This window comes from Coenobita brevimanus, chromosome 44 (genome assembly GCF_032717465.1).
Source record: "Coenobita brevimanus isolate Jiangsu-jjx chromosome 44, ASM3271746v2, whole genome shotgun sequence".
Lineage (NCBI taxonomy): Eukaryota > Metazoa > Arthropoda > Malacostraca > Decapoda > Coenobitidae > Coenobita > Coenobita brevimanus.
Window position 1 is genome coordinate 45250642 of NC_136997.1, and position 20748 is coordinate 45271389.

A 20748-nucleotide genomic window follows, 5' to 3' on the forward strand; every position below is an offset into this window, starting at 1 on the left:
TGAACCGTCCAGATAGCATTCTCCCCAAAACTGCCTTCTGATGTACAAGAAACCAATTGGTTAACACAGTATTACAATAGACCAATCTCTTTTTTAGGTCATAGGAAGTGGGTTTAGCAAAATTGCATTTCACGATACTTATTTTACTCTGACCTGGCCTAAAATTGTTAACTCTTCATCTGAATATTGACGTTTTGAATACTGACTTGTACCAGTAGATTAACACTAGTATATGATGCTGGTCAGGAAGAACTGCAGAATGGATGTAGAGTCGTTCCATTCTCGTTTTGTGCTACCGAGTTTTGTTAAATAAACTAAAGGAAAAAAATCAGGGCTAGATGTAGGTGAAAGAATTACAGTATAAGATTTTGACCATGTAATGTCTTCCATCTTTTCAATCTGAGTGACAAATGTCATCACTTTGACTTGTTTTACAGATAGCACTGACATTTTTGTATACTATATTATTGCTACATTGTTATGGGTTTAGATAGTAGGTGGATGGATGGGAGGTACTACAGAGTGAGAGATGTGTGACTTCAAGCTAGGTAACTTGCTATAATGACCCCTCCATGGTAGGAAGCTCAGCCTCAGGTAAACAGAGTCCAAGTAGAGACTCAAATCTTTACACATCTAAGATTTCTTTTTTTCTCAGCAGCTTTCAGCAGTTATTGGGATGTAATTATCTAGGTTTAGCATTTGATTTAGCACTCAGGTCATAGAAAACATCAGCTGTACCTTAGCCAACCTCAGTATGGGGGATCATTAAGAGCAAACATGACATGATTTTTTTTCAATGTTATTTTTGCATTAAACAAACAGCTATTGTTGTAGTTTTATCATCTGTGTTGTTTTTACACTTGGGTCTTGTGTACCTAACAGTGTGGTGAGAGAGAAATGTTGTGAACCCCAGATTTTTTTTTTTTTTTTTTTTTTTTTTTTTTTTAACAGAACGGAGGAAGGAAAAACAAATGGGGAAAAAAAATAATCCATACACCAGATTACTGGTGTCCTCTGTTCATAAAATATCTGTAACAGTTAGACTTGAACAGTTGTAAGTTGAAATTTGGAGGAAAACAACTCTGGGGAAGCGTGTTCCAGAGAGATACAGTTCGGGGAATGAAAGAATTCTGATAGGCAGAAGTTCTGCAATATGGTTGAGTGACATTCCAGTCATGAGCGCTACCAGATGCCCGTGTAGCACAGGGGAAGGCATGGAGAGGTGGCAGCATGGACGCAACTTCGTCTGAGCATTTGCCAAAAAAATATCTGTAAAATAATGCAAGGGAGGCAACATTCCTTCTTACTTGCAGGGGAGGTAGTTTATATGTAATGGCAGGGTTGTTAATGATTCTAACAGCTTTATTCTGAATTTTGTCTAGTTGTCTTAATGCAACCTCTCCACAACCATTCCACAAGGGTGAGCAATATTCAAGCTGAGAGCGCACATGACTCTTATAAATTATAGCTAACTGCTCATCGGCGAAGAAGTTATGGACTCTGTACAATAATCCAAGTTTCTTTGAGGCGGTTTTAGCAAGTGATCTGACATGAGAGGTCCAGCTGAGGGCACTGTTAAGTGAGACACCAAGAATTTCAATACTTTTGGAGATGGGAATATTAGTAGCACTGAAGGTAATGTACGAATCTGGTAATATCTGTCTATTAGTAAACTGTATATATTTAGTTTTCTATCTATCTATCTATCTATAGCCCGACGCCCTAATCCCGCAAAGGGTGGCCGCAGACAAAACGCCTCCAAGTCACTCTGTCACCCACCATTTGACTCCCCTCCCCCCAACTCACCCCCCCCTCCCTCATATACCTCTCAACTCCATCCCTCCACCTCATCCTCGGTCTACCCCTCCCTCTCCCTCCCTCCACCTCACCTACATACACCCTCTTAGTCAGTCTTTCATTCTCCATTCTCTCCACATGTCCAAACCACCTCAGTGTATTTCTCCTAATCTTTTCAACCACATCCACATCTACCCCTCAACGTTCCTTCACTTCTTCATTCGGCAACCTGTCCCTCCACGTCACTCCACATGCTCCTCTCAAGTAACTCATTTCCACTGCTCTCACTCTTGACTTGTTCCCCTCTTGCAAGGTCCACGCCTCGCTTCCATACGTCAGGGTAGGGATCACAATACCATCATGCAGTGACTTCTTAACTTCCATACTCACCTCCCTATTTCTCATCACTGCTTTCAGTGTACCAACAACCTTTCTTCCCTGCTGTACCCTTTCACGTACTTCATCCCCCAAAGTTCCATCCTTACTCATCACACTACCCAAGTACTTGAATGCACTCACATTCTCCATGTCCTCACCATCCAACCTCACTGCACACTCTGTGACTTCATTCCTCTCAAACACCACAACTTTACTTTTGTTTACATTAACTTTCAACTTTATTTAGTTTTACTAGCATTAAAAGAGACAAGGTTGTTTTGTCCCCATTCACTGATTGTAGATAGATCTTGATTTATGGAGATGGCTGTACTGAGTTGAGAGGTAGAGATATTAGACTTTGTAAATGGATGTTTGAGTGTGAATGAACTATGTAGTGTTGAGTCATCTGCATATGAGTGAATGGGATTGTGAGTGACAGATAAGAGATCATTAATATGAACCAGAAATAGGGTTGGCGCCAGAACTGATCCCTGCGGCACGCCGGCATTAATTGAGTGGAAATTCGAATATACATCATCTACTTTTACTCTTATTTTCCTGTCACTGAGATAAGAAGAAATCAAAGGAACAAAAGACATTAGTCCATAGCAAGGGAGTTTGGACAGCAGGGAACGGTGCCATACTCTGTCGAAAGCTTTAGAGATATCAAGAGCTACTGCATGAGTTTCTCCAAAAAGATCAATTGATTCATGGATGGTATGAGTTAAGAGATTGAGTATGTCAATGGTGGATCTTTCGTGGCAAAAACCGTATTGTCTATCACTAATTAAGTTGTTGGATTCAAGATGTTTAACAATATGCTTATTAATTAAAGTTTCAAATACCTTACCAAGAGAAGATGTGACAGCTATTGGTCTGTAATTGGAGGGGTCAGACGAACTTCCTTTCTTCGGAACTGGGTGGATATTGGCTTCTTTCCATGAATTTGGGAATAAAGAAGTACGTATGCATAGTCTGAATAATTTAGCTAGGACAGAGGCAAGTTCAGGGGAACACTTTTTCAAAACAATTGGCGGAATTCCATCTGGGCCTGGAGCTTTGTTGGTGGGTAAATTGTCTAGGATGGATTTTACGAATCTTGTCTGTATTTTAAGTGGTGCAATTTCGGGAGAATCAAGTTCCAGTACTGAGACATTCTGGCTGGTATCATCTATGGTAGAGTTTCTTGCAAAGGTACTAGCAAAGATATCTGCTTTCCCACATGGGTCATTTGTAATATTGCCATCTGAAGATTTTAGTGGGGGAATGGAAGATGACTTGTTAAAGTTATTATTGAAAGAATTAAGAGTTGACCAGAATATTCTATTGTCATTAGGGTTGTTAAGTAGTTTTGATGCTTGCTTTTGAAGAAAGTTTGATTTAGATAGATTTAATACAGCTTTTGCATGATTTCTAGCAATTTTAAATTGGGAGAGTGATTCAGATGTTTTTGATTTTAAGTAAGAGTTATATGCTAATGACTTTTGGGCTGTTGCTCTGGCACAATTGCCATCAAACCATTTTGGAGAGTTTGATCTTTTAGTGAATTGTTGACTTGGTATGAATAAATCCATACCAGCTAGTATTAAGTCGCAAATGTGGGACTGGGTAGAATTGGGATCACTAGATTTGTCAACATGAGAAAATGGGGTAGTGTGAGGAGGCTCTGAGATTCAGCTTCCAATCTCCAACCTTCTGGTCCTACTATTAAGCCTTATTCCAGTACATTTTGACACAGAATAGCCCTTTTTAAGGGTAAATCCTACAAGTTGACTATTAAAAGGCTTTGGAACATATATCAAGGAACTATTTACTTACCTGCATTGGCTAGTCGTCGTCTTCTGGATGGTTAAGGAGGGACAACTGCCTTCTGAGCTGGTCAGGTACACACTGTGGCCTCAGATCAACCAGCACTCCTTTATACCAGAAAAAACTTACCCTTTCCAATATTTTTTATGGCTTGTAATGTATCTCTTGTGGACCTGTTATCCCCCTTTACACCTGTTTTTCCCTATGGACCCATTTTCCCTCTTCCACCTGTTTTTCCTTGTGAACCTGTTATCCCCCCTTGCACCTGTTTTTCCCTCTTTTACCTGTTTTTTCCCTATAGACCTGTTATCCCTGTGGACCTATTTTCCCTATGGACCTATTTTCCCTATGAACCTATTGTCCCTATGGACCTATTTTCCCTATGAACCTATTTTCCCTATGGACCTATTTTCCCTATGAACCTATTTTCCCTATGGACCTATTTTCCCCATGGAATGATATTTTCAAACATGTTTTCCCAATGGACTTATTTTACTTACCTATTTTCCTTATGGACCTATTTCCCCCTATGTAGAGCTTATACACATTCTCCATGGACCTATTTTCCTATCTACCAGGCTAATTTGCTGCCACCATGGACCTATTTTCCTATCTACCAGGCTAATTTGCTGCCACCATGGACCTATTTTCCTATCTACCAGGTTAACCTGCTTCCACCATGGACCTATTTTCATTATATGGGGTTTACTTAATGCCATATGGACCTATTTTATTTCTATGGGACTTACCAATTTCTCATGTACTTATTTGCTTTCCTATGGGGCCTAATTATTCCCCCATGGACCTATTTTCCTCATGGACTTACCCATCACACTGGTGGATGTATTTTTCCTCTTCATGGACCTATTTTGATTATAATCTATTAAGTGGTCATGTTTCCCCCAGTCAGCTATCCTTCCTGCCCCTTTCTCTCTCTCTCTCTCTCTCTCTCTCTCTCTCTCCCTTCATGTACCTATTTTACCTACAGTCTATTAAGTGGTCCTGTTTCCCCCAAGCACCTATCCCCACCCCTCTCTCTCTCTCTTTCTCAGACACACACACACACACACACACACACACACACACACACACACACACACACAGAGTCTCTCTCTCTCTCTCTCTCTCTCTCTCTCTCTCTCTCTCTCCTACACACACACACACACATGCAGTCTGTCTATCTGTCTGTCTCTGTCTGTCTGTCTGTCTCTCTCTCTCTCTCTCTCTCTCTCTCTCTCTCTCTCTCTCTCTCTCTCTCTCTCTCTCTCTCCTACACACACACACACACACACACACACACACACATACAAATTCGTCCCCTATTAGAAGAATGTTTCAAGGGGAATTAAACACAGTGAATATTTTGTTTAATCTTTATATGGTCTTGAATCTTCATCTACTCCACCTCCATCTGAAAGGGAATTTTCATTTATAAATTAATGAGAATATTGTGTATAGGTATCATAAACTGTATATCATGTAAATCCTCCTCCTTCTCCTCCTCCTCCTCATCATCATCATCATCATTATTAACATCATTGTCCTCTTTGTTGTTGAAGTGTATGGTTTACCTTTTTCCTTTAAATATATGTCTGTTGTTAGGCAGTGTTTGAATAGCTAAATATGTTGTAACTTTAGCCACATAGTCATCACCATCAGGCAGGAAATATTTATCCACAAGTGCATGGAGTCAGTGTCAGAGCTCTTATTGTACATTTCAGTTTTGTCCATCCCCCTCCCCCTTTTATTTTCAGTATTTTCAGCAGCTGTTGGGAAGTAATTAGCTGTTTTTGGCACTTCAGTTAGTTTCCAGTGCATAGAAAACAGTAGCTTTATCATGACCAGCCATAGTAATAGGATTCCTTCAAGATGATGTGTGGCAGCTGTTGATTGATTGGCACCTATCCATCACCCAAACCTTTATTACTCCATTTTACCAGGAGTGTAGGGACATTGGGCTAGGCTACTTAGTTCAGACATTTAATCCATTCAGTCCAATAACATTTTCTATTTTGTTCTTGGTGTCTCCTCATTGTAGTCCATCCATCCATCCATTATCCAATCCTACGTTGCCCCATGAGGAGCGTAGGAGACCGGGGCTAGGCAAGTTGGTACTGACATTTAAGATGGGAGTGATCAGCCTTACTCATCCCTGAGTGGCATTATGTGAGCAAGAAACCCCAACCATCCAATGGATATAAACATACACAGCCTCAATCCAATTGGAGTGCCTTAATTACCCATTAAACCACCAGGCTCCATAATTTGGTTATGTGGTTACCACCCAGTGCAGTAAATAGTTTCCTGGTGTACAGGAAACCGTTTGGCTTGTCTTTCAGTGTAGAGTCACCCATAGGCAGAAGGAAGAGGAAGAATGAAGGAAAGAAAGACAGAAGAGGGAGTGTAAAGCCACCTGTAGGCAGAAGAATGAGGAAAGAATGAAGGATAGAAAGAAAGACGAGGAAGGAAGGAAGAGAGGAAAGGGCAGGCGCCTGAAAGCAGCACTACAACGAGTGAGTGGATGGTGAGCGCCCCCACCTACCACTATTGTAGTGACTTTCTAAACTGAAAGGTTCAAGATTACCTTCATTCACCCCATCACTATGAGAGAAGTCCTCCAAGTTAAAAAAAAAAAAAAAAAAATCACCTGGAGTTAGCAAGAATAAAATCAGCAGACTCATTATTGGAGAGAAGGGGTTAAGGGAAAGGTGACATTTATATCTCAGTTTTCATTTATATCTGGTCAGAGAATTAATTTGAGGAGGATTACCTGTTCATTTATTTTCGTAGTACCTGCCGACTCCAGCGATACAGGCACTTTGTTGATTTCCCCTGGCTGTCCTTCCACTTGTCACTCTTGATTGGTGTGTGTATGAATGGCAGAATATCGCTTTTATTTACTTTGATACTTTTTGTTGACATCTGGTTAGGACATCAGTTTGAGGAGGATTACCAGATAGTTTTATTTGGCTTTGTGGAGACTTTTGGAAGGAATGGGTTCGATATAACCTTCATTAATCCATTATGTACAGGGATCCCAGACTTCTAAGTAAGTGCTGTCTCTTAGGCAGTACAGTATAACTGGCTTTCACTTAAAGTCTAGCATTTGCATAGGCAAAATGCTGCATTAACTCCTTCGGTCAGATGATTTCATGAATAGTTTTAATCATGTTAATTAGTTGACTTTATTCTGGTACAGAAAGCATTTAGGCAGGCTGTACGCATATCTACCTCCTCCACTTCAACGGTGTTTCCAAAGTTGAACTAAAGCATCTGGAGATGGCAAGAATTAAATAGAAAATACACCCTCAGACCAAAGCAGTTAAGCAAGATGGGTTTTAAGTGACACAACCACTGGTTCATAGTGGGGCACAAAAAACATGATTTTACTGTAAAACTTCACATTTCAAAGCAACTCATTATTAATTTCAAACAAATTTAAAGGAAACAGATGTGATGTTAATCAGTATTTTAACAATAAAACAATTTCCTGTACACCAGGAAACCATTTACTATGCTGGGTGGTAACCATATAACCAAATTATGATACCTTGTGGTTTAGTGGGTAATTAAGGCACTCCAATCGGATTGAGCCGGTGCAGGTTTATATCCAAGGTGTATTTGGGGTTTATTGCTCACATAATGCCACTCAGGGATGAGTGAGGCTGGTTACCTTCATCTTAAATGTCAGGACCAACTTGCCTAGCCCCTGGCTCCTACGCTCCTCATGGGGCAACATAGGATTAGATGATGAATGAGTGAATGAATGAACGACCTCAATGAAAACTTTAAATGAGTATGACTCTATAAACTGTTAAGTACTAATACATATTTAAATAAATACTACAATAACACTGCCATTTACCAGAAGTTTTCTTGTGTTGTGAGGACTTTTCATAAGAATTACATTGCATAGCTTGGACATAAGTTTGGGATCCCCTCTATATGTCTTAGTCATCAAACATTCATGTTTTGTCACCACACATTTGGCACAGAATATACCGTTTCAGATGCACTATATGAATCATCACACATATTCATGACAGAATACATTTAAATATTCATGCAGCTTAAAGTCCATCAGCAGGGATGAGCCAAAATCATGGCCACCATTGTCAGTTTCTAGTAAGATACACCTTCAACTTTGTTGATCAGTCATTTGGATCAACCACTGATGCCCAGTGATTGACATGTTTGTTGTCATAACTGGATGAAACAGCCATAACTGTATTTCACCTTCTGCTCAAGAACTTTCAGGACAGGCATACACCATGAGCACAAATTATCTTTAGGCAGTATATTATCATTGACATTCATAATTAGGTGCATCGTAAGAATAGTTAATCTACCTTACAGTATTGGGTTGAATGAAACACGTAAATAATCTGCAATATTTTATTACTGAATCCTAACCTTACTAATGTCTAGACGCGAGTGCTACCGCGTGGTCGGGTGAGGACTGGGTGAACTGTTAAGAATAATAATGATAATGACCATTGCACGGGGCACGGGAGACACTTTGTACTGCTGAGGACCGCCACCGCCGCCACCACACTGCGCCACCACCCAGAGCCCAGCAGGGATAAGGAAACAAATGAACAGTACAGGTATATTGGTAGAGTGCGGATAGGGCTCACGGTGAAGAAAAAACAAAAATGGTAATTGTTAGGGTATGTAAAGGGCCCAGACTAAAGAAACACAAAAGAACGGGAATTACTCATGTGCTGATAGGGCATAAAGAAAAGATAAAAGAACAGTCATTGGGATAGTGTGTTTAGGGTCCAGAGAAAGGAAACAAAAAAACTACTTGATACAGTGCATTCACTCTACTTGACAAAGACCCCAAGGACCCAAACCCATGTTAGTTCACTTGATGGCCAAGTGTTGTCAGATTGGAGGGTCAGAGATATTACCCTAACCCACACTATGCCTCCACCCAAGAAACAAAAGAACATTACTTGATAGTGTTTACTCCAACCTGAAATGGACTCAAGGACCCCTAATTCCTTTCAGCTTAGTTGATGGCCAAGTGTAGTTAGATTGGAAAATAAATAACAGGTATATCACATTTAACCTGACAAAGACCCCTAGCCCATTTTAAGTTAGCGCTGATGATGGCCAGGTGCAGTTAGATGGGAGGGTGGGGGGAATTAACTTATGTACCTTGACTTGGTGTTCATGTTTTAAGAGTGCATCAGTTCTGTCAAGATGAAAACCAACCAGCAATGCCATCACTTGCTTTCACCTACCACACCTATGCATCACATCCATTCCATTGTGCCACCATCACTCCCACAGGTAAAAGGAGGAGATCTAACCCATTCACTTTAATTACGTTGTTTGTTTTGCTAGTTTCATAGCCTTTTATGCAGCTTAAGAGAGACTTTTCAAACAGGAGGGAATAGATGCTGTCTAATTAAGCTGCTTATAACTAGATATGCTTCCAATATATATATAAAATCACTTAGGTGAATGTAATAGTGCTAAAGGGGTTTAAACAAGGTTCCATCTAACCCTCCACCTTGTAAAATGTATCTCTAGGTGAATAAAATGCCTGGAGATTGCAAGAATAAATTACAAAATGCATCATTGGGCTGTAGGGGTTAAGCTAGCATCACACTGGGCACTTTCCTACCAGTGACGATAACACTAACAGTCGTATTCCTGTTGATTAAGTAGGCTTTGCACCACCTCATCATTACAAGTTTTCTGTATATAGGTTGTTGATAAGCCTTTCTTTATCTATGCCAGCCAATATTGGTATCAGCTCCTTGAATCAGACAGACCTTTTTAGTTTGTTGTTACCAGAGTTTTATTCAGCTTGGGAAAGGTCTCTCGTATTAAAGGAATTAAGTTATATCTAACCCCTCCAGTCAAAAAAATCTATCACAAGGGGAATAAGTTGTTAGAAGGCAAGAGTACAATGAAAATACATCCCTAGCTTCAAAGTTAAACAATTAGAATGAGCCTAAGAACCGCATTATCATGTGCTAATGAAGCTTTGCAGCAACACGTCAAATTACAGGTACTTCTGTTTTTGGCTTGTTAATAATGTCTTGCATGATATTTTTGTACTGTATATCACTTAAAAGTTGAAAGAAATTAAATATCATAAAAAGGGTGCATTATGCATTAAAACTGGCAGTGGAAGAGGTGTTAGAAAGCCTCTGCATATCCTTGTTTACTCTGGTTAGAGTTCAGGACGACTGAGCTCGTAGACCACACATTGTCTATATTTCCTTTGTTCGTAGCTCAGACTGCTTTCCAAGTGAGTGGACAATCAGCAAATCTAACTTTTTTTTTTTTTTTTTTTTTTTTTTTTTTTTTTTAATGGGAGATAGCTGACAGCAGACATTGGCCATTCCTCCGGTACAGTAGTTGGAAGGAAAAGAGCCCAGTGTAACATTAGCTTTAGAACTTTATACTTGTCAGCTACGGAGAGTTTTTAGCACCCATCCTTTAATGATTGAGTTTGCATGTTACCCCTTATTATTTGTCTTTAATCTATGTCTGTCTTATTTGAGGTAAGCAAGTAAGGGCTGCTTGGGAGCTGTTACATCAATTAAAATTTGAAATTTCGGATGAATGCCAATCAGCTACGTGCTACTCATTATGACAGACACGTCCAGTTTCACAGTCCTAATCTTCCTCCTTAATACTGCCTCCTTATAGGGGAAACAGATTTTGTCCTAGCGACCAGCTTTGTCTGAAACCCTACCTGTTGTGAGTTGGAACTTCTAACCATGTGCCACTGGCTCCCCCCACCCCAGCTAAAAGTAGGGTGGAAACTATGTACACTAACACCTAAGCTACACTAAGCTAATCTACACTATAAATCATAATCATTGGTTCAGGTAACTCCATTCAAAGCTACACCTTATGAAATATAATCACCGGGTCAAGCAACACCATTCTAATCTACATCAGACACTTAGAATCACATTAAAGCAACACCTTCATTCTCCAACTCGTGGAAGTCCAAGGCTGCACGTGGCAGCAGCAGCAGCTCAGAACGCACACACGCACTCAAACTCTCACATACACACAAACACACACACCTGACACAAACACACACTCACTGCAGCTTAGAACATGCCCACAGCCATACCTCTAACTCTTTAAAATGTGGACATAAATCTCTCGCACTGCCCTAGGGACATGGATTGCAAAACACTTATATCTGGACAATTGCCACATCTGTATTCCAAGTCTTCTTACATGTACTTAATCCTTTCAGTGGGATGATGTATATAGTACTTTATTCTCATTTCCTCCAGACAGTTGTCTTGGAGAGATTAGTGACGTGCATACAAACAGTCTCTGTTACCCGGTCTACTTGATGTTTCTTCCTAGGCTGTGAAAATTTGTTTAAATATACCAAGAAAAAAGTTTTATACGTCATCGGGACATATATTTTTTTCTTGCTTCCTCCAGATGATTATGGCCTTGGAGAAATACTAAAAAAAATAAAATTTCCATTAACCTGTTCTCTACCTGATGTCTCTGCAAGCTAAGTAAAATTGCCTTAAGGTTCCAAGAATATAGTAAGATATACACCATTGGACCAAAGGAGCTAAGAGATAAATAAAGATATAGATACAGTATATTGTACATTATACAGTATATAATCTGGTGGTGGCATTGCATAAAATACTAATATTAACATGACACACTAGGCTAAAGTGGATTATGAAAGCTGTGCAGAAAAAAAAAAAAAAATGAAAACTATGGTAATGAAATGTTTGAATATCCAAATTTTACCCCATACTCTTTACTAAGAAACCAAAAGACTAATTCATTTTTTAAAAATCTAAAGCAATTCCTTGACTCTTCTAACAGAGTAACAGATGAGTGAGTTAGCATGCAAGAAGAGAGAGGCTTGGGGTTGTACTCTCATCAGCTCAGGTGGCTTTATAAGTTTCTCTTCCTTATTTATATGTCTTGCACAATACAGCTTCTTAGTCTTTTCTATGTTATGTCTCCCTCGGAGACATTAACTGTATAAGTAACATAAAAGAAAAATACTAACATGCCTTTTGCATATTACAACTTCTTATTCTTTTGTTTATTAAATCCGTCTATAATACTGACACACATTGCTTGAGTAATGTATGAGAAGGTGAATAATATGACTTTTGTTGAAGCTAAATTGGTGAGGAAGAGGAGCTAGGGTGTTTTCTTAACTGACAAAAATACAAGCCTTAGGCATGTATTCTTACTGACTGAAGAAGTTACCAGCACCTCTGTCTTATCAGTTCATTTCTGCATATACCAAGTTAATGCCAGATATATTACTGAAAATTAGTGTTGAACAGTACCTAGTTGTAACCCGGTGGACTGAAGGATGAAGTTGCTCTAGAAATGTTATAATGACCATGCAAAATCAAATGCCAAAGAATGAGTGTTTGAAAGCCTCTGAGGTGGATAAGGATACGAGCCTTAGAGTCAGGTGGGAGAAAGAATGAGGTGGGGTGGGGCAGAGAGCAAGGCGGGGCAGGGTGGGGCGGGGCTGGGCGGGGCGCGGGTGGCTGCAGTGGGTGGTGGGACTCGCTGGAGCAGACGTGTTGCCTCCAGCGTGATGCAGGACCACACCGGCGGTCCAACACCACCTACACTCTTGCTACTTTATTATGCCTTAAAAAAACAACAAAGAAGGTTGGAGGCTACAAATATAAAGCAGTTCAACATTTGTTCATTGACCCCCTTTATGAAAGATTCTCTGTAGAAAAATTTTCTTGAGGCCTAACATTACAAACGCACAAACATAAAGTTGATGTAATTTTGATGGCAGTCATTTGTAGCCTGTGTTAAAGAGTTGCACTCGTCACCAGAGTATACCCGAAGATTCTGTGACTAGGTACTTTTTAGAGAAGTCTCGAGAAGAGTAAGATAAACCCATAACCTCAGGGAGCTTCATCATCTAGGGTTAGTTATACTGCTGTATATAAAATATAACAAAAGATAATGAGGAAGTACCACAACTGTATCAAACAAATGGGTAGCCGTGGTCTTGCAAAGGCTCAACGAGTATCATCTGGTGAACACAACTTCTGCTGGACAGTAGTGCCTGTCTGGCTACTCTCCACAGACACATGATTCCCTTAAACCCAGACTGAACCCAAGAGAATGAGCCCAGGAAGCCAGATTAAAGCAAAGTCACAGACTCCCACTTATGCCCGTCCCAACTCCCTTAACCCAAGCCAATGATTTAAAGAATTGTTTATTTTAGTTATAAATGCTTTGTAGAGAGCAGCCAGCAGTGGTAGGTTCAAGTCAACACATCCCAAGGAAGCTTGTCCATCAGTCAACCACTCAACCTAAGCAACACAAACTTTAATTAATCCTTCACCTACACTTCAGCCTGACTTGAGTCTGTCTCCTCCATTAAAACAGCAAGCCCTTCATACCTGATAAACACAGAACATTACATATTAAATTACTTAGTTGCCGAATAATATCAGATTGGGAATTAACCACCTAATGACAATTCCAATACCAACCACTTAATTACTTGCATTGTTTTAGATAATGTGCTGAGAGCTGACCTATAATACACTAATGATTCTGGGCTTTAATATCTTAGGAGAGGCTCAGCTCATGTGTCTGGCTGATTACATCCCAGATAAACTTTTGCTATATCAGCCATAGAGAACACAGCAATTTACAGAGTATATTGTATTTTCCTATACAAAAATTTTTAAAGGACCATGTAAACAAGTTAATGCAAGTTCCATGCTGCTGGTAATGAAACAAATTCCATATTTTCATATGAACAAAACAACTCACAAATTTTCCCTAAGCTGCAATTAACTCCATGAACCAGACTATGCCTTTTTCACTTCATTCCTGCTACCTCCAGGCAATATTATTCAGCTTTGGAGAGACTATTTGAACTTTAGGGATTAAACAAAGCCCCATTAACCCTTTACTTGAGCTGGAGGGATGCCTGCTTGCAGTGGCACCATTATAACTGACTGGCTCCGCTGCCTAGTTATACAAACGTCCCTCAACTCACCCTCTATCCCCCAAAAGGAGGATGGTGGACTGCAGGAGGGGGGCAACTTCAGCCTGCAGTTCACTGGGTCCACATTCAGATAAGCCTGGGGTTGCACCTACAACCACTACCTCTAGGTGACTGCTTTTCCTAAGCTGACAAAAATAATCTGGTAATAGTTGGGATAACATGACATCCTCTGGCACAAGGGGTTAATGTTCAGCATATGGGGGTGTGGCCAGGGATAGGGGAATGCAGATGCACACATGGACAGACGCACACACAAAGACCGACGCGCACAGATACACGCTGGACCATACTCTCGAAGGCTCGATTCCTTCAACCCAATGACGGTTTTTATTTTACTCTCGGTACCACAAATTATATACAACTTATTTAGGACCTCTAATGGAGAAGGTGTGGATGAAGCCAAATATCTACCTTATCCAATATGAAGTTTCTCCTAAAATGATTAAACTCTGAAGGCACCAAGAGTAAAATAAAAAAATAAAAAAATATGTAACAGGACTGAAAGGGTTGGGAAGGCTAGGTAACACTTCTTCCTTATTAGTAATATTTTTTCCATACTAATTTAATTTGGAACACTTCTTCCTTATTAGTTTTATTTTCCAGCATTCCTCTCTTATTAGGTTCATATCTGCTTAGGACAAATTAATACTTTTGCTTACTGCTGATGCAGCTCTATCCTTTTGGAGATAAGTGACACACAAGAAAATTAACCCACTAACTACAGGGATATCGGTTCCACTTTATTCTTCATATCTGTTTTAGTCAGCTCTGGACTGGCCTCTAGAACAACTGTACAGGGGCTAGACAGAGCCTTAATACACTCCTTCTGTACTAAAGGGCATCTCTTAAGTAGTCACGTAATAGCCAAAAATAAGCTAAAATACCTGTACTGGTAAGATAAAACAAAGCAGTATCGGAGCAGAAAAAAAAAAAATTATCCCCTCAATTCAAAATTTTTTAAATCCTTTAGCCACAGCAGAAATTAACTAAAAAATGACATCCCCCAGAGTCAAGTACTTAATACAGCATACCAAGCAAAACAGACTAATGGAAGAGGTGACAGTAAACTCTTGCATGTTCTTTGCAACTAACTCTGCTTATTACACCTCCCTATTCCTCCTGTGTGCTATATTATTTAAATATCCATACAGTAACTAAAAAGGTCATTGCCATGATTCAAGTAACTTAAAAAGGTGGAATATGCAAAACAGACAGCTATGATATAGATACTGCATGTTACTTGTATCTTCTAAACACTGACACTGTGCTGGAGAAGGATGGCTTTTCACAGTGGCTGGTTATACAAATGTTCCCCAACTCTCTCCCTGTCCCCCCAGAGAAGGATTGTGGACAGCAGGAGGAGGGTAACTTTCAGTCAGCAGTCTGCCAGGTTCACGTTCGGATGAGCCTGGAGTTGCGGCTACTACTAAATATTGATACAGACTGCTTAACATACAAAAGAATTTTACTGTATCAAACGCAAAAATAAACCTGACGTATTAGGAAGCCTTCTTAACCAACGAGAGCATGGTCCAGTGTCAGGTGGCGGGTGGAGTTACGATTATACCAGTACAAAATAAATATCCCTTCAAAGACAATTTTAACTTACATGTGACATTTGTTTTTCTTCCTTAAGAAGCCAAATGCACTCATTCTTTAGATTAACTAAAACTGAACTGGTCCAATAATGAAAAGAATATTCACAATTTTCAATACTTCGTGTCACAAAGCTAAAATGTTAAAGGCTATCATATAAAACATCAGAAATCCATTCACATATGGAAGGGATTATAATAAAAAGAAAAAAAAAATACCATAAGCTGCCCTGATGAGTTGGTTTAACTCTTCTTTCATTGAAAGAGGCCCATCCTTACTCCTCACAATACTTACAGGAACCAATGAGTTACTGGTTATTATTTTTATACAAGGTAAATATTTTTCGTGGTTTTTAACAAGGAGTAATTAAATATTTACTCTTATTTGTCTTTATAAATTATCTTAAACCTACAAGAAACAGCAGTAGGGCAGCTCATGGCCAAGTGACACCGAGGCATTGAGAAGTGTGAGAGCCAGCGACGCTTGTAGAGCCACCAGCAATTAATACTCCGGCTGCCTTCAAGCTTCAACGAATCCCTTGGTGCACACACATTTAGAGAAGAGATGAGTAACAAAGCAAATGGGGATTTACTTGGACACCCAATAGCGCGTGTTTCAGACAATTAGGCTCGTGTTCTTGTCATATCTTATGGCATTCCTTGGCGCCTCTTCCTTAGCAATTTATTTTTTGAATACGCTGCCTTAGCTACTCTCATGTTTTGCCTTAAAAAAAAAAAAAAAAAAAAAAAAAAAAAAACTGGACCAAAGAGGTAAAGACTAAAGGCTGCATAAATAATATACAAGGAAGTACTACTGTGCTGTACAGTATGCAGAATAAATTGGGAAGGGAGAGATGCTTGGGAGCCTTTTAAAAAATTTTTCTAACCCCTTGAATCTGGATGACATCCTTATTAGTTTATTCCTCTTGATACCATACTATTTTAACCAGCTTAGGAAAGGCCTTTGGTATTTAAGGGGTTTGCTGATGCTACATCAAACCCCTCAATTTGAAAGTCTATTCCAAGCTGAGTAAAAGTATGAGGAGATTACAAGAATAAAATACAGACATCCCCAAACTCAGTGGGTTTTCTGACAAGAATATGACCCTCAGTTACCAAAGAGCAGCCCAAGAAGCAGGGACGAATGGGGGCTGAGAGCCAGGCCCATCAGCTTTGTAACTGGGAGAGACTACTATACAAAGAGTGATGAGGTTGTTTAGGGTAGGAGCTGGTACAGCTTCCTACCTACCAAGCTTCTTGACCCCTTCTGTCTGAAGATGTAATTTATGCTCCATTCTTGTCGCTATGTAGACAACTTCATGCAGTTCAGGAGAGAATTGCTGTACTAAAAGGGTTAATGAAGACTGTTTATCCCCTTCTAGTCTCTCCCATGCTGAGCAAAATAATCTATTAGATGCAAGAATGGAACATTAATCATCATAGCAGCAAAGTGGTTAAACTGTAGGCTGACTTTTCTTTTACATAATTAACACTGCAGGGGGAAGAGACCAGCCAATTACACTAGGCATATTGTACGGGGGCAAAGGGGGTGCAGTGGAGGGCTACCATATGATGTGCTGGAACTGGGATGATTGTGACTATGACAGTGAGGCATGGATGGCTACAATGAGGTGGAGAGGGACTTGTTGCACTAGTGAGATGGGGGATGACGTAGGGGTATGGCAGTGAGGTGGTGCGGGAAGTTGTGTGGAAAGCTATAGAGTAACTGAAGTGAGAGGATAACCAATGCATTATAATGAGGAAGTATGAGAGGTGGTTAGAGTGAATGGGGATCAAATGTGATGTGGGGAGGTAGGGATGCTGGGAGGTAGGGAGGCTGGGCCCAACAGAACACACGAGTGAGATCGGCATGGCAGAGGCTTGTGTGTCCTCCTGTAGACAGACACACAAGCCTGAAAGCCACAAGGCAAGTTAAGGGGCACAGTCATATTGATTTAATTCAGACCTAGCAATTAGCCCTATCATTTGTACAAGTTCCAGCCCCACTTCAAATTCCATTGTTTTAAAAATGTCCGTTCAGCCTCTTTTGTACCAGGACACTCTATCAACACTATCAATCACAACACTACTGACTAAACACGCACCCAGCTGGGAACCACAAGGGTGTTGCCAGGACCAGGGCAGGGCAGTAGGGAACATTATTATTATTTACCATCTATGTATTCCCTTTCACCTGCGCCAAGTGCTAGGCAAACCCTAGGATGGGCTATTTTGCCACAGTTATTCACATACAAAGTTCACATGAATCTCCGCCAAGACTCCTCTACATTGCTGAGTGGTGACGTGCAGATATGGGAGTGGCTTCCTGGGTCATGTCTCAGGTGCATGGCGGGCGGGCAGGTGTGTGGGTGTAGGGCGGGGCGGTGGGCGGAGTGTGCCTCGCGCTGGCTACCGGTGCAAGAGGCCATTAGAGTGGGTAAGCGGTGACGCTGACGGTCGCATCTCCAGCTGCACCAGCAATGAGAAGTGATCTGAAATGTGGCGGGAGCAGTTAGGATTACCACCATTATGTCACATCATCATCATCATCTGCAATCCCTTGCTCCTCCCAGGGAACCTTCAAACAGGGTATGGCCATGACTGAAATGCCTCCTAGCTACTTTATCCTCACATTTCTCTCACTACCTCAAACACTCCCCTTCCTGATCCTCCTCATTAACCAATATACAACATCCATGACACCTTGTTCACCACAAGGGATGGGCATGACAAACTTCCTTCCAAGCTACTTTGTCATCACATGCCTATCACCTTCCAAGCTACTTTGTCATCACATGCCAATCACTCCTCTACCTTCTCTCTCACCAGTACACTGCTCTTCTCTCTTTTTAAACACCATGTAAGTTCTGCCTCTTTCAAGATTACTCTTGATCGCAATTTTCAAAGACACCCTCTCTCACTCTCATGCATTCCTCTTCCTTCTCTCTCACAAATATTCAGTTTTGTTTCATTTTCTTTTTCCAATGGTGGTAGGTGGTGGCGACCATCATCCACTCATGATGTAGTGCTGCCTACTTCTTCCTTAGCCTTTATCATTCTTTTTCTGTGCCTGCCCTCCTCTCTTCCTATTTCTCCCATCTTTCCTATCACTTCTTACTGCTTTTCTTTCCTTTACAGGTGGCTTTACATTGAGTGACAAGCCAAATGGTTTCCAGTAAGCCAAGAAACCATTTACAACGCTGGGTGGTAACCATATAACCAAACCATACGTGCTCCCTACGTGTCAACAAGTGGGTTGGTGGAAGGTTAGTGCCCCTCCATGTAAAACAAATAACTCAAAGCCGAATGGCCACCCCTTATGGGATTATGGCGTCTGGCAACAGATAGATAGATAGGTTCTTTTTCCATACTACACAGGGTCTGCCTTTTCCAATATTACCCTCAATATCATTTTCAAAGATTTCTGGCACCTTATCTATCTGCATTTTTGATGTATTTCTTTTTAAGTAATTACTCATTATGCTCCTATTGCCCTTTCTTCCCCCTAAGATACTCAAATCTTTCTATTACTTACACATTCCACCCTGTTTATGCCTGCTGCTGTTCTGAAAAAGTTCATTGTTACAGCTTGTTACCTAGAAAGTTCTTTGTCACCTACTGCCTTGGTTTCAGTCCCTTTAGCATCCAGCTTTCTCACCATGAGAGTTAATGAGATCTGTTAACTTCTTCAAACTGAAGATGCATTTTTCTATCTAATTCTTGCTACTTATAACATATTCAGCTTTGAAAAACATCCAAGCACAATTAGTCATTTTTCATTTGATGGAAGCAGGCTACTCCCACAACTCAAATGGCAAACAAAGTTTGTGTGGATTTTAGTTAAGTGTGTGGGCGCTCGCCATCCACTCACGCGATGTAGTGCTGCTCTCAGGTGTCTGCCCTTTCCTCTCTTCCATCCTTCTTTCCTTCGTTCTTTCCTCGTCCTTCTGCCAATGGGTGACTTTACACTCCCTCTTCTGTCTTTCTTTCCTTCATTCTTTCCTCTTCCTTCTGCCTGTGGGTGACTCTACACTGAGTGACTAGCCAAATGGTTTCCTGTACACCAGGAAACCATTTACTATGCTGGGTGGTAACCATATAACCAAAGTTTGGCGCCTGGTGGTTTAATGGGTATTTACGGCACTCCAATCTGATTGAGCCGGTGAAAGTTTATATCCAAAGGATGGTTGGGGTTTATTGCTCACGTAATGCCACTCAGGGATGAGTGAGGCTGGTCGCTCTCATCTTAAATGTCAGAAGCAACTTGCCTAGCCCCAGGTTCCTACGCTCCTCATGGGGCAACGTAGGATTGGATGATGGATGAATGGTAGGAAGGAGTTGGGGATTTTGTCAGTTAATGAAATGAAGGCTCTATCAAACCAATTAAAAAAGTTTAACCTAAAGTGAAAAGTGTGATATACCTGACGGGATGTGAGGGTGGGGGCAGCCCATGATCTTGTTGTCTCTGAACCAGTCGGGGTCAATTGGGCCCAATACTCCTAGTGCTGACATTGTCTCAGCACTGTGGAATATGTAGTCAATGATCCCCTTGAAGTCGTACCTGCAAGATGCAAAAAAGATGAAATGCTTGTTTAATAAAGGTGGTGGTTTTTGTGTATGATGAAAATTGTGTGAAGGTTTTTTGTGACTTTTTTTCTGCAATGATGACCTTACCTGCAATAAGCAAAACTGATGCAATACTAACTTAAGAGGTAGTTTCTGTGTTGGGGAAAAAAATGTGTAAATGATTTTTATGGTATTTCTCTAATGATGCTCCCCTGGTTATGCAAAACTCTACCTTCAAACTTTTAACAATTACTGCTGTGTATACATCATGTTTATTACTACAGTCTGTGTACAGTACAATTTTACATTTTGTATAACAGTACGTGTAGTGTGTGCTCACTGGTTATGCACACCTAATGCATCAAGCCAAATCAGACAAATCTCAAATTACAGATTATCTAAACTGAAAAAAATAAGTTTAGTTACAAGCATTGCATAAGACTATAAGCTATCTCAATATATGGTGGTGTGACTTGTGGAGAATGGAAGACGAACGACAGACAAGAAAAGTATATGAGGGAGATGGAGGGGGAGACCACTGATGAGAGGGAAGGATGGGGTGAAGAGGTATGAGTGAAG

General features: G+C 40.5%; 1 protein-coding gene across 1 annotated transcript in view; it reads right to left on the bottom strand.

Annotated features, from left to right (window-relative positions):
* Positions 1 to 18012: 18012 nt before the first annotated feature.
* Positions 18013 to 20748, bottom strand: part of twin (CCR4-NOT transcription complex subunit 6-like twin) — a 177426-nt gene continuing 174690 nt past the window's right edge. Inside the window, exons 12-13 of the mRNA XM_080271125.1 lie at positions 20025 to 20164; positions 18013 to 18095 (exon numbers count right to left, since the gene is read on the bottom strand). Of these exons, the coding sequence (XP_080127251.1) occupies positions 18013 to 18095; positions 20025 to 20164 (223 nt within the window). The remainder of the gene's footprint in view (positions 18096 to 20024; positions 20165 to 20748) is intronic.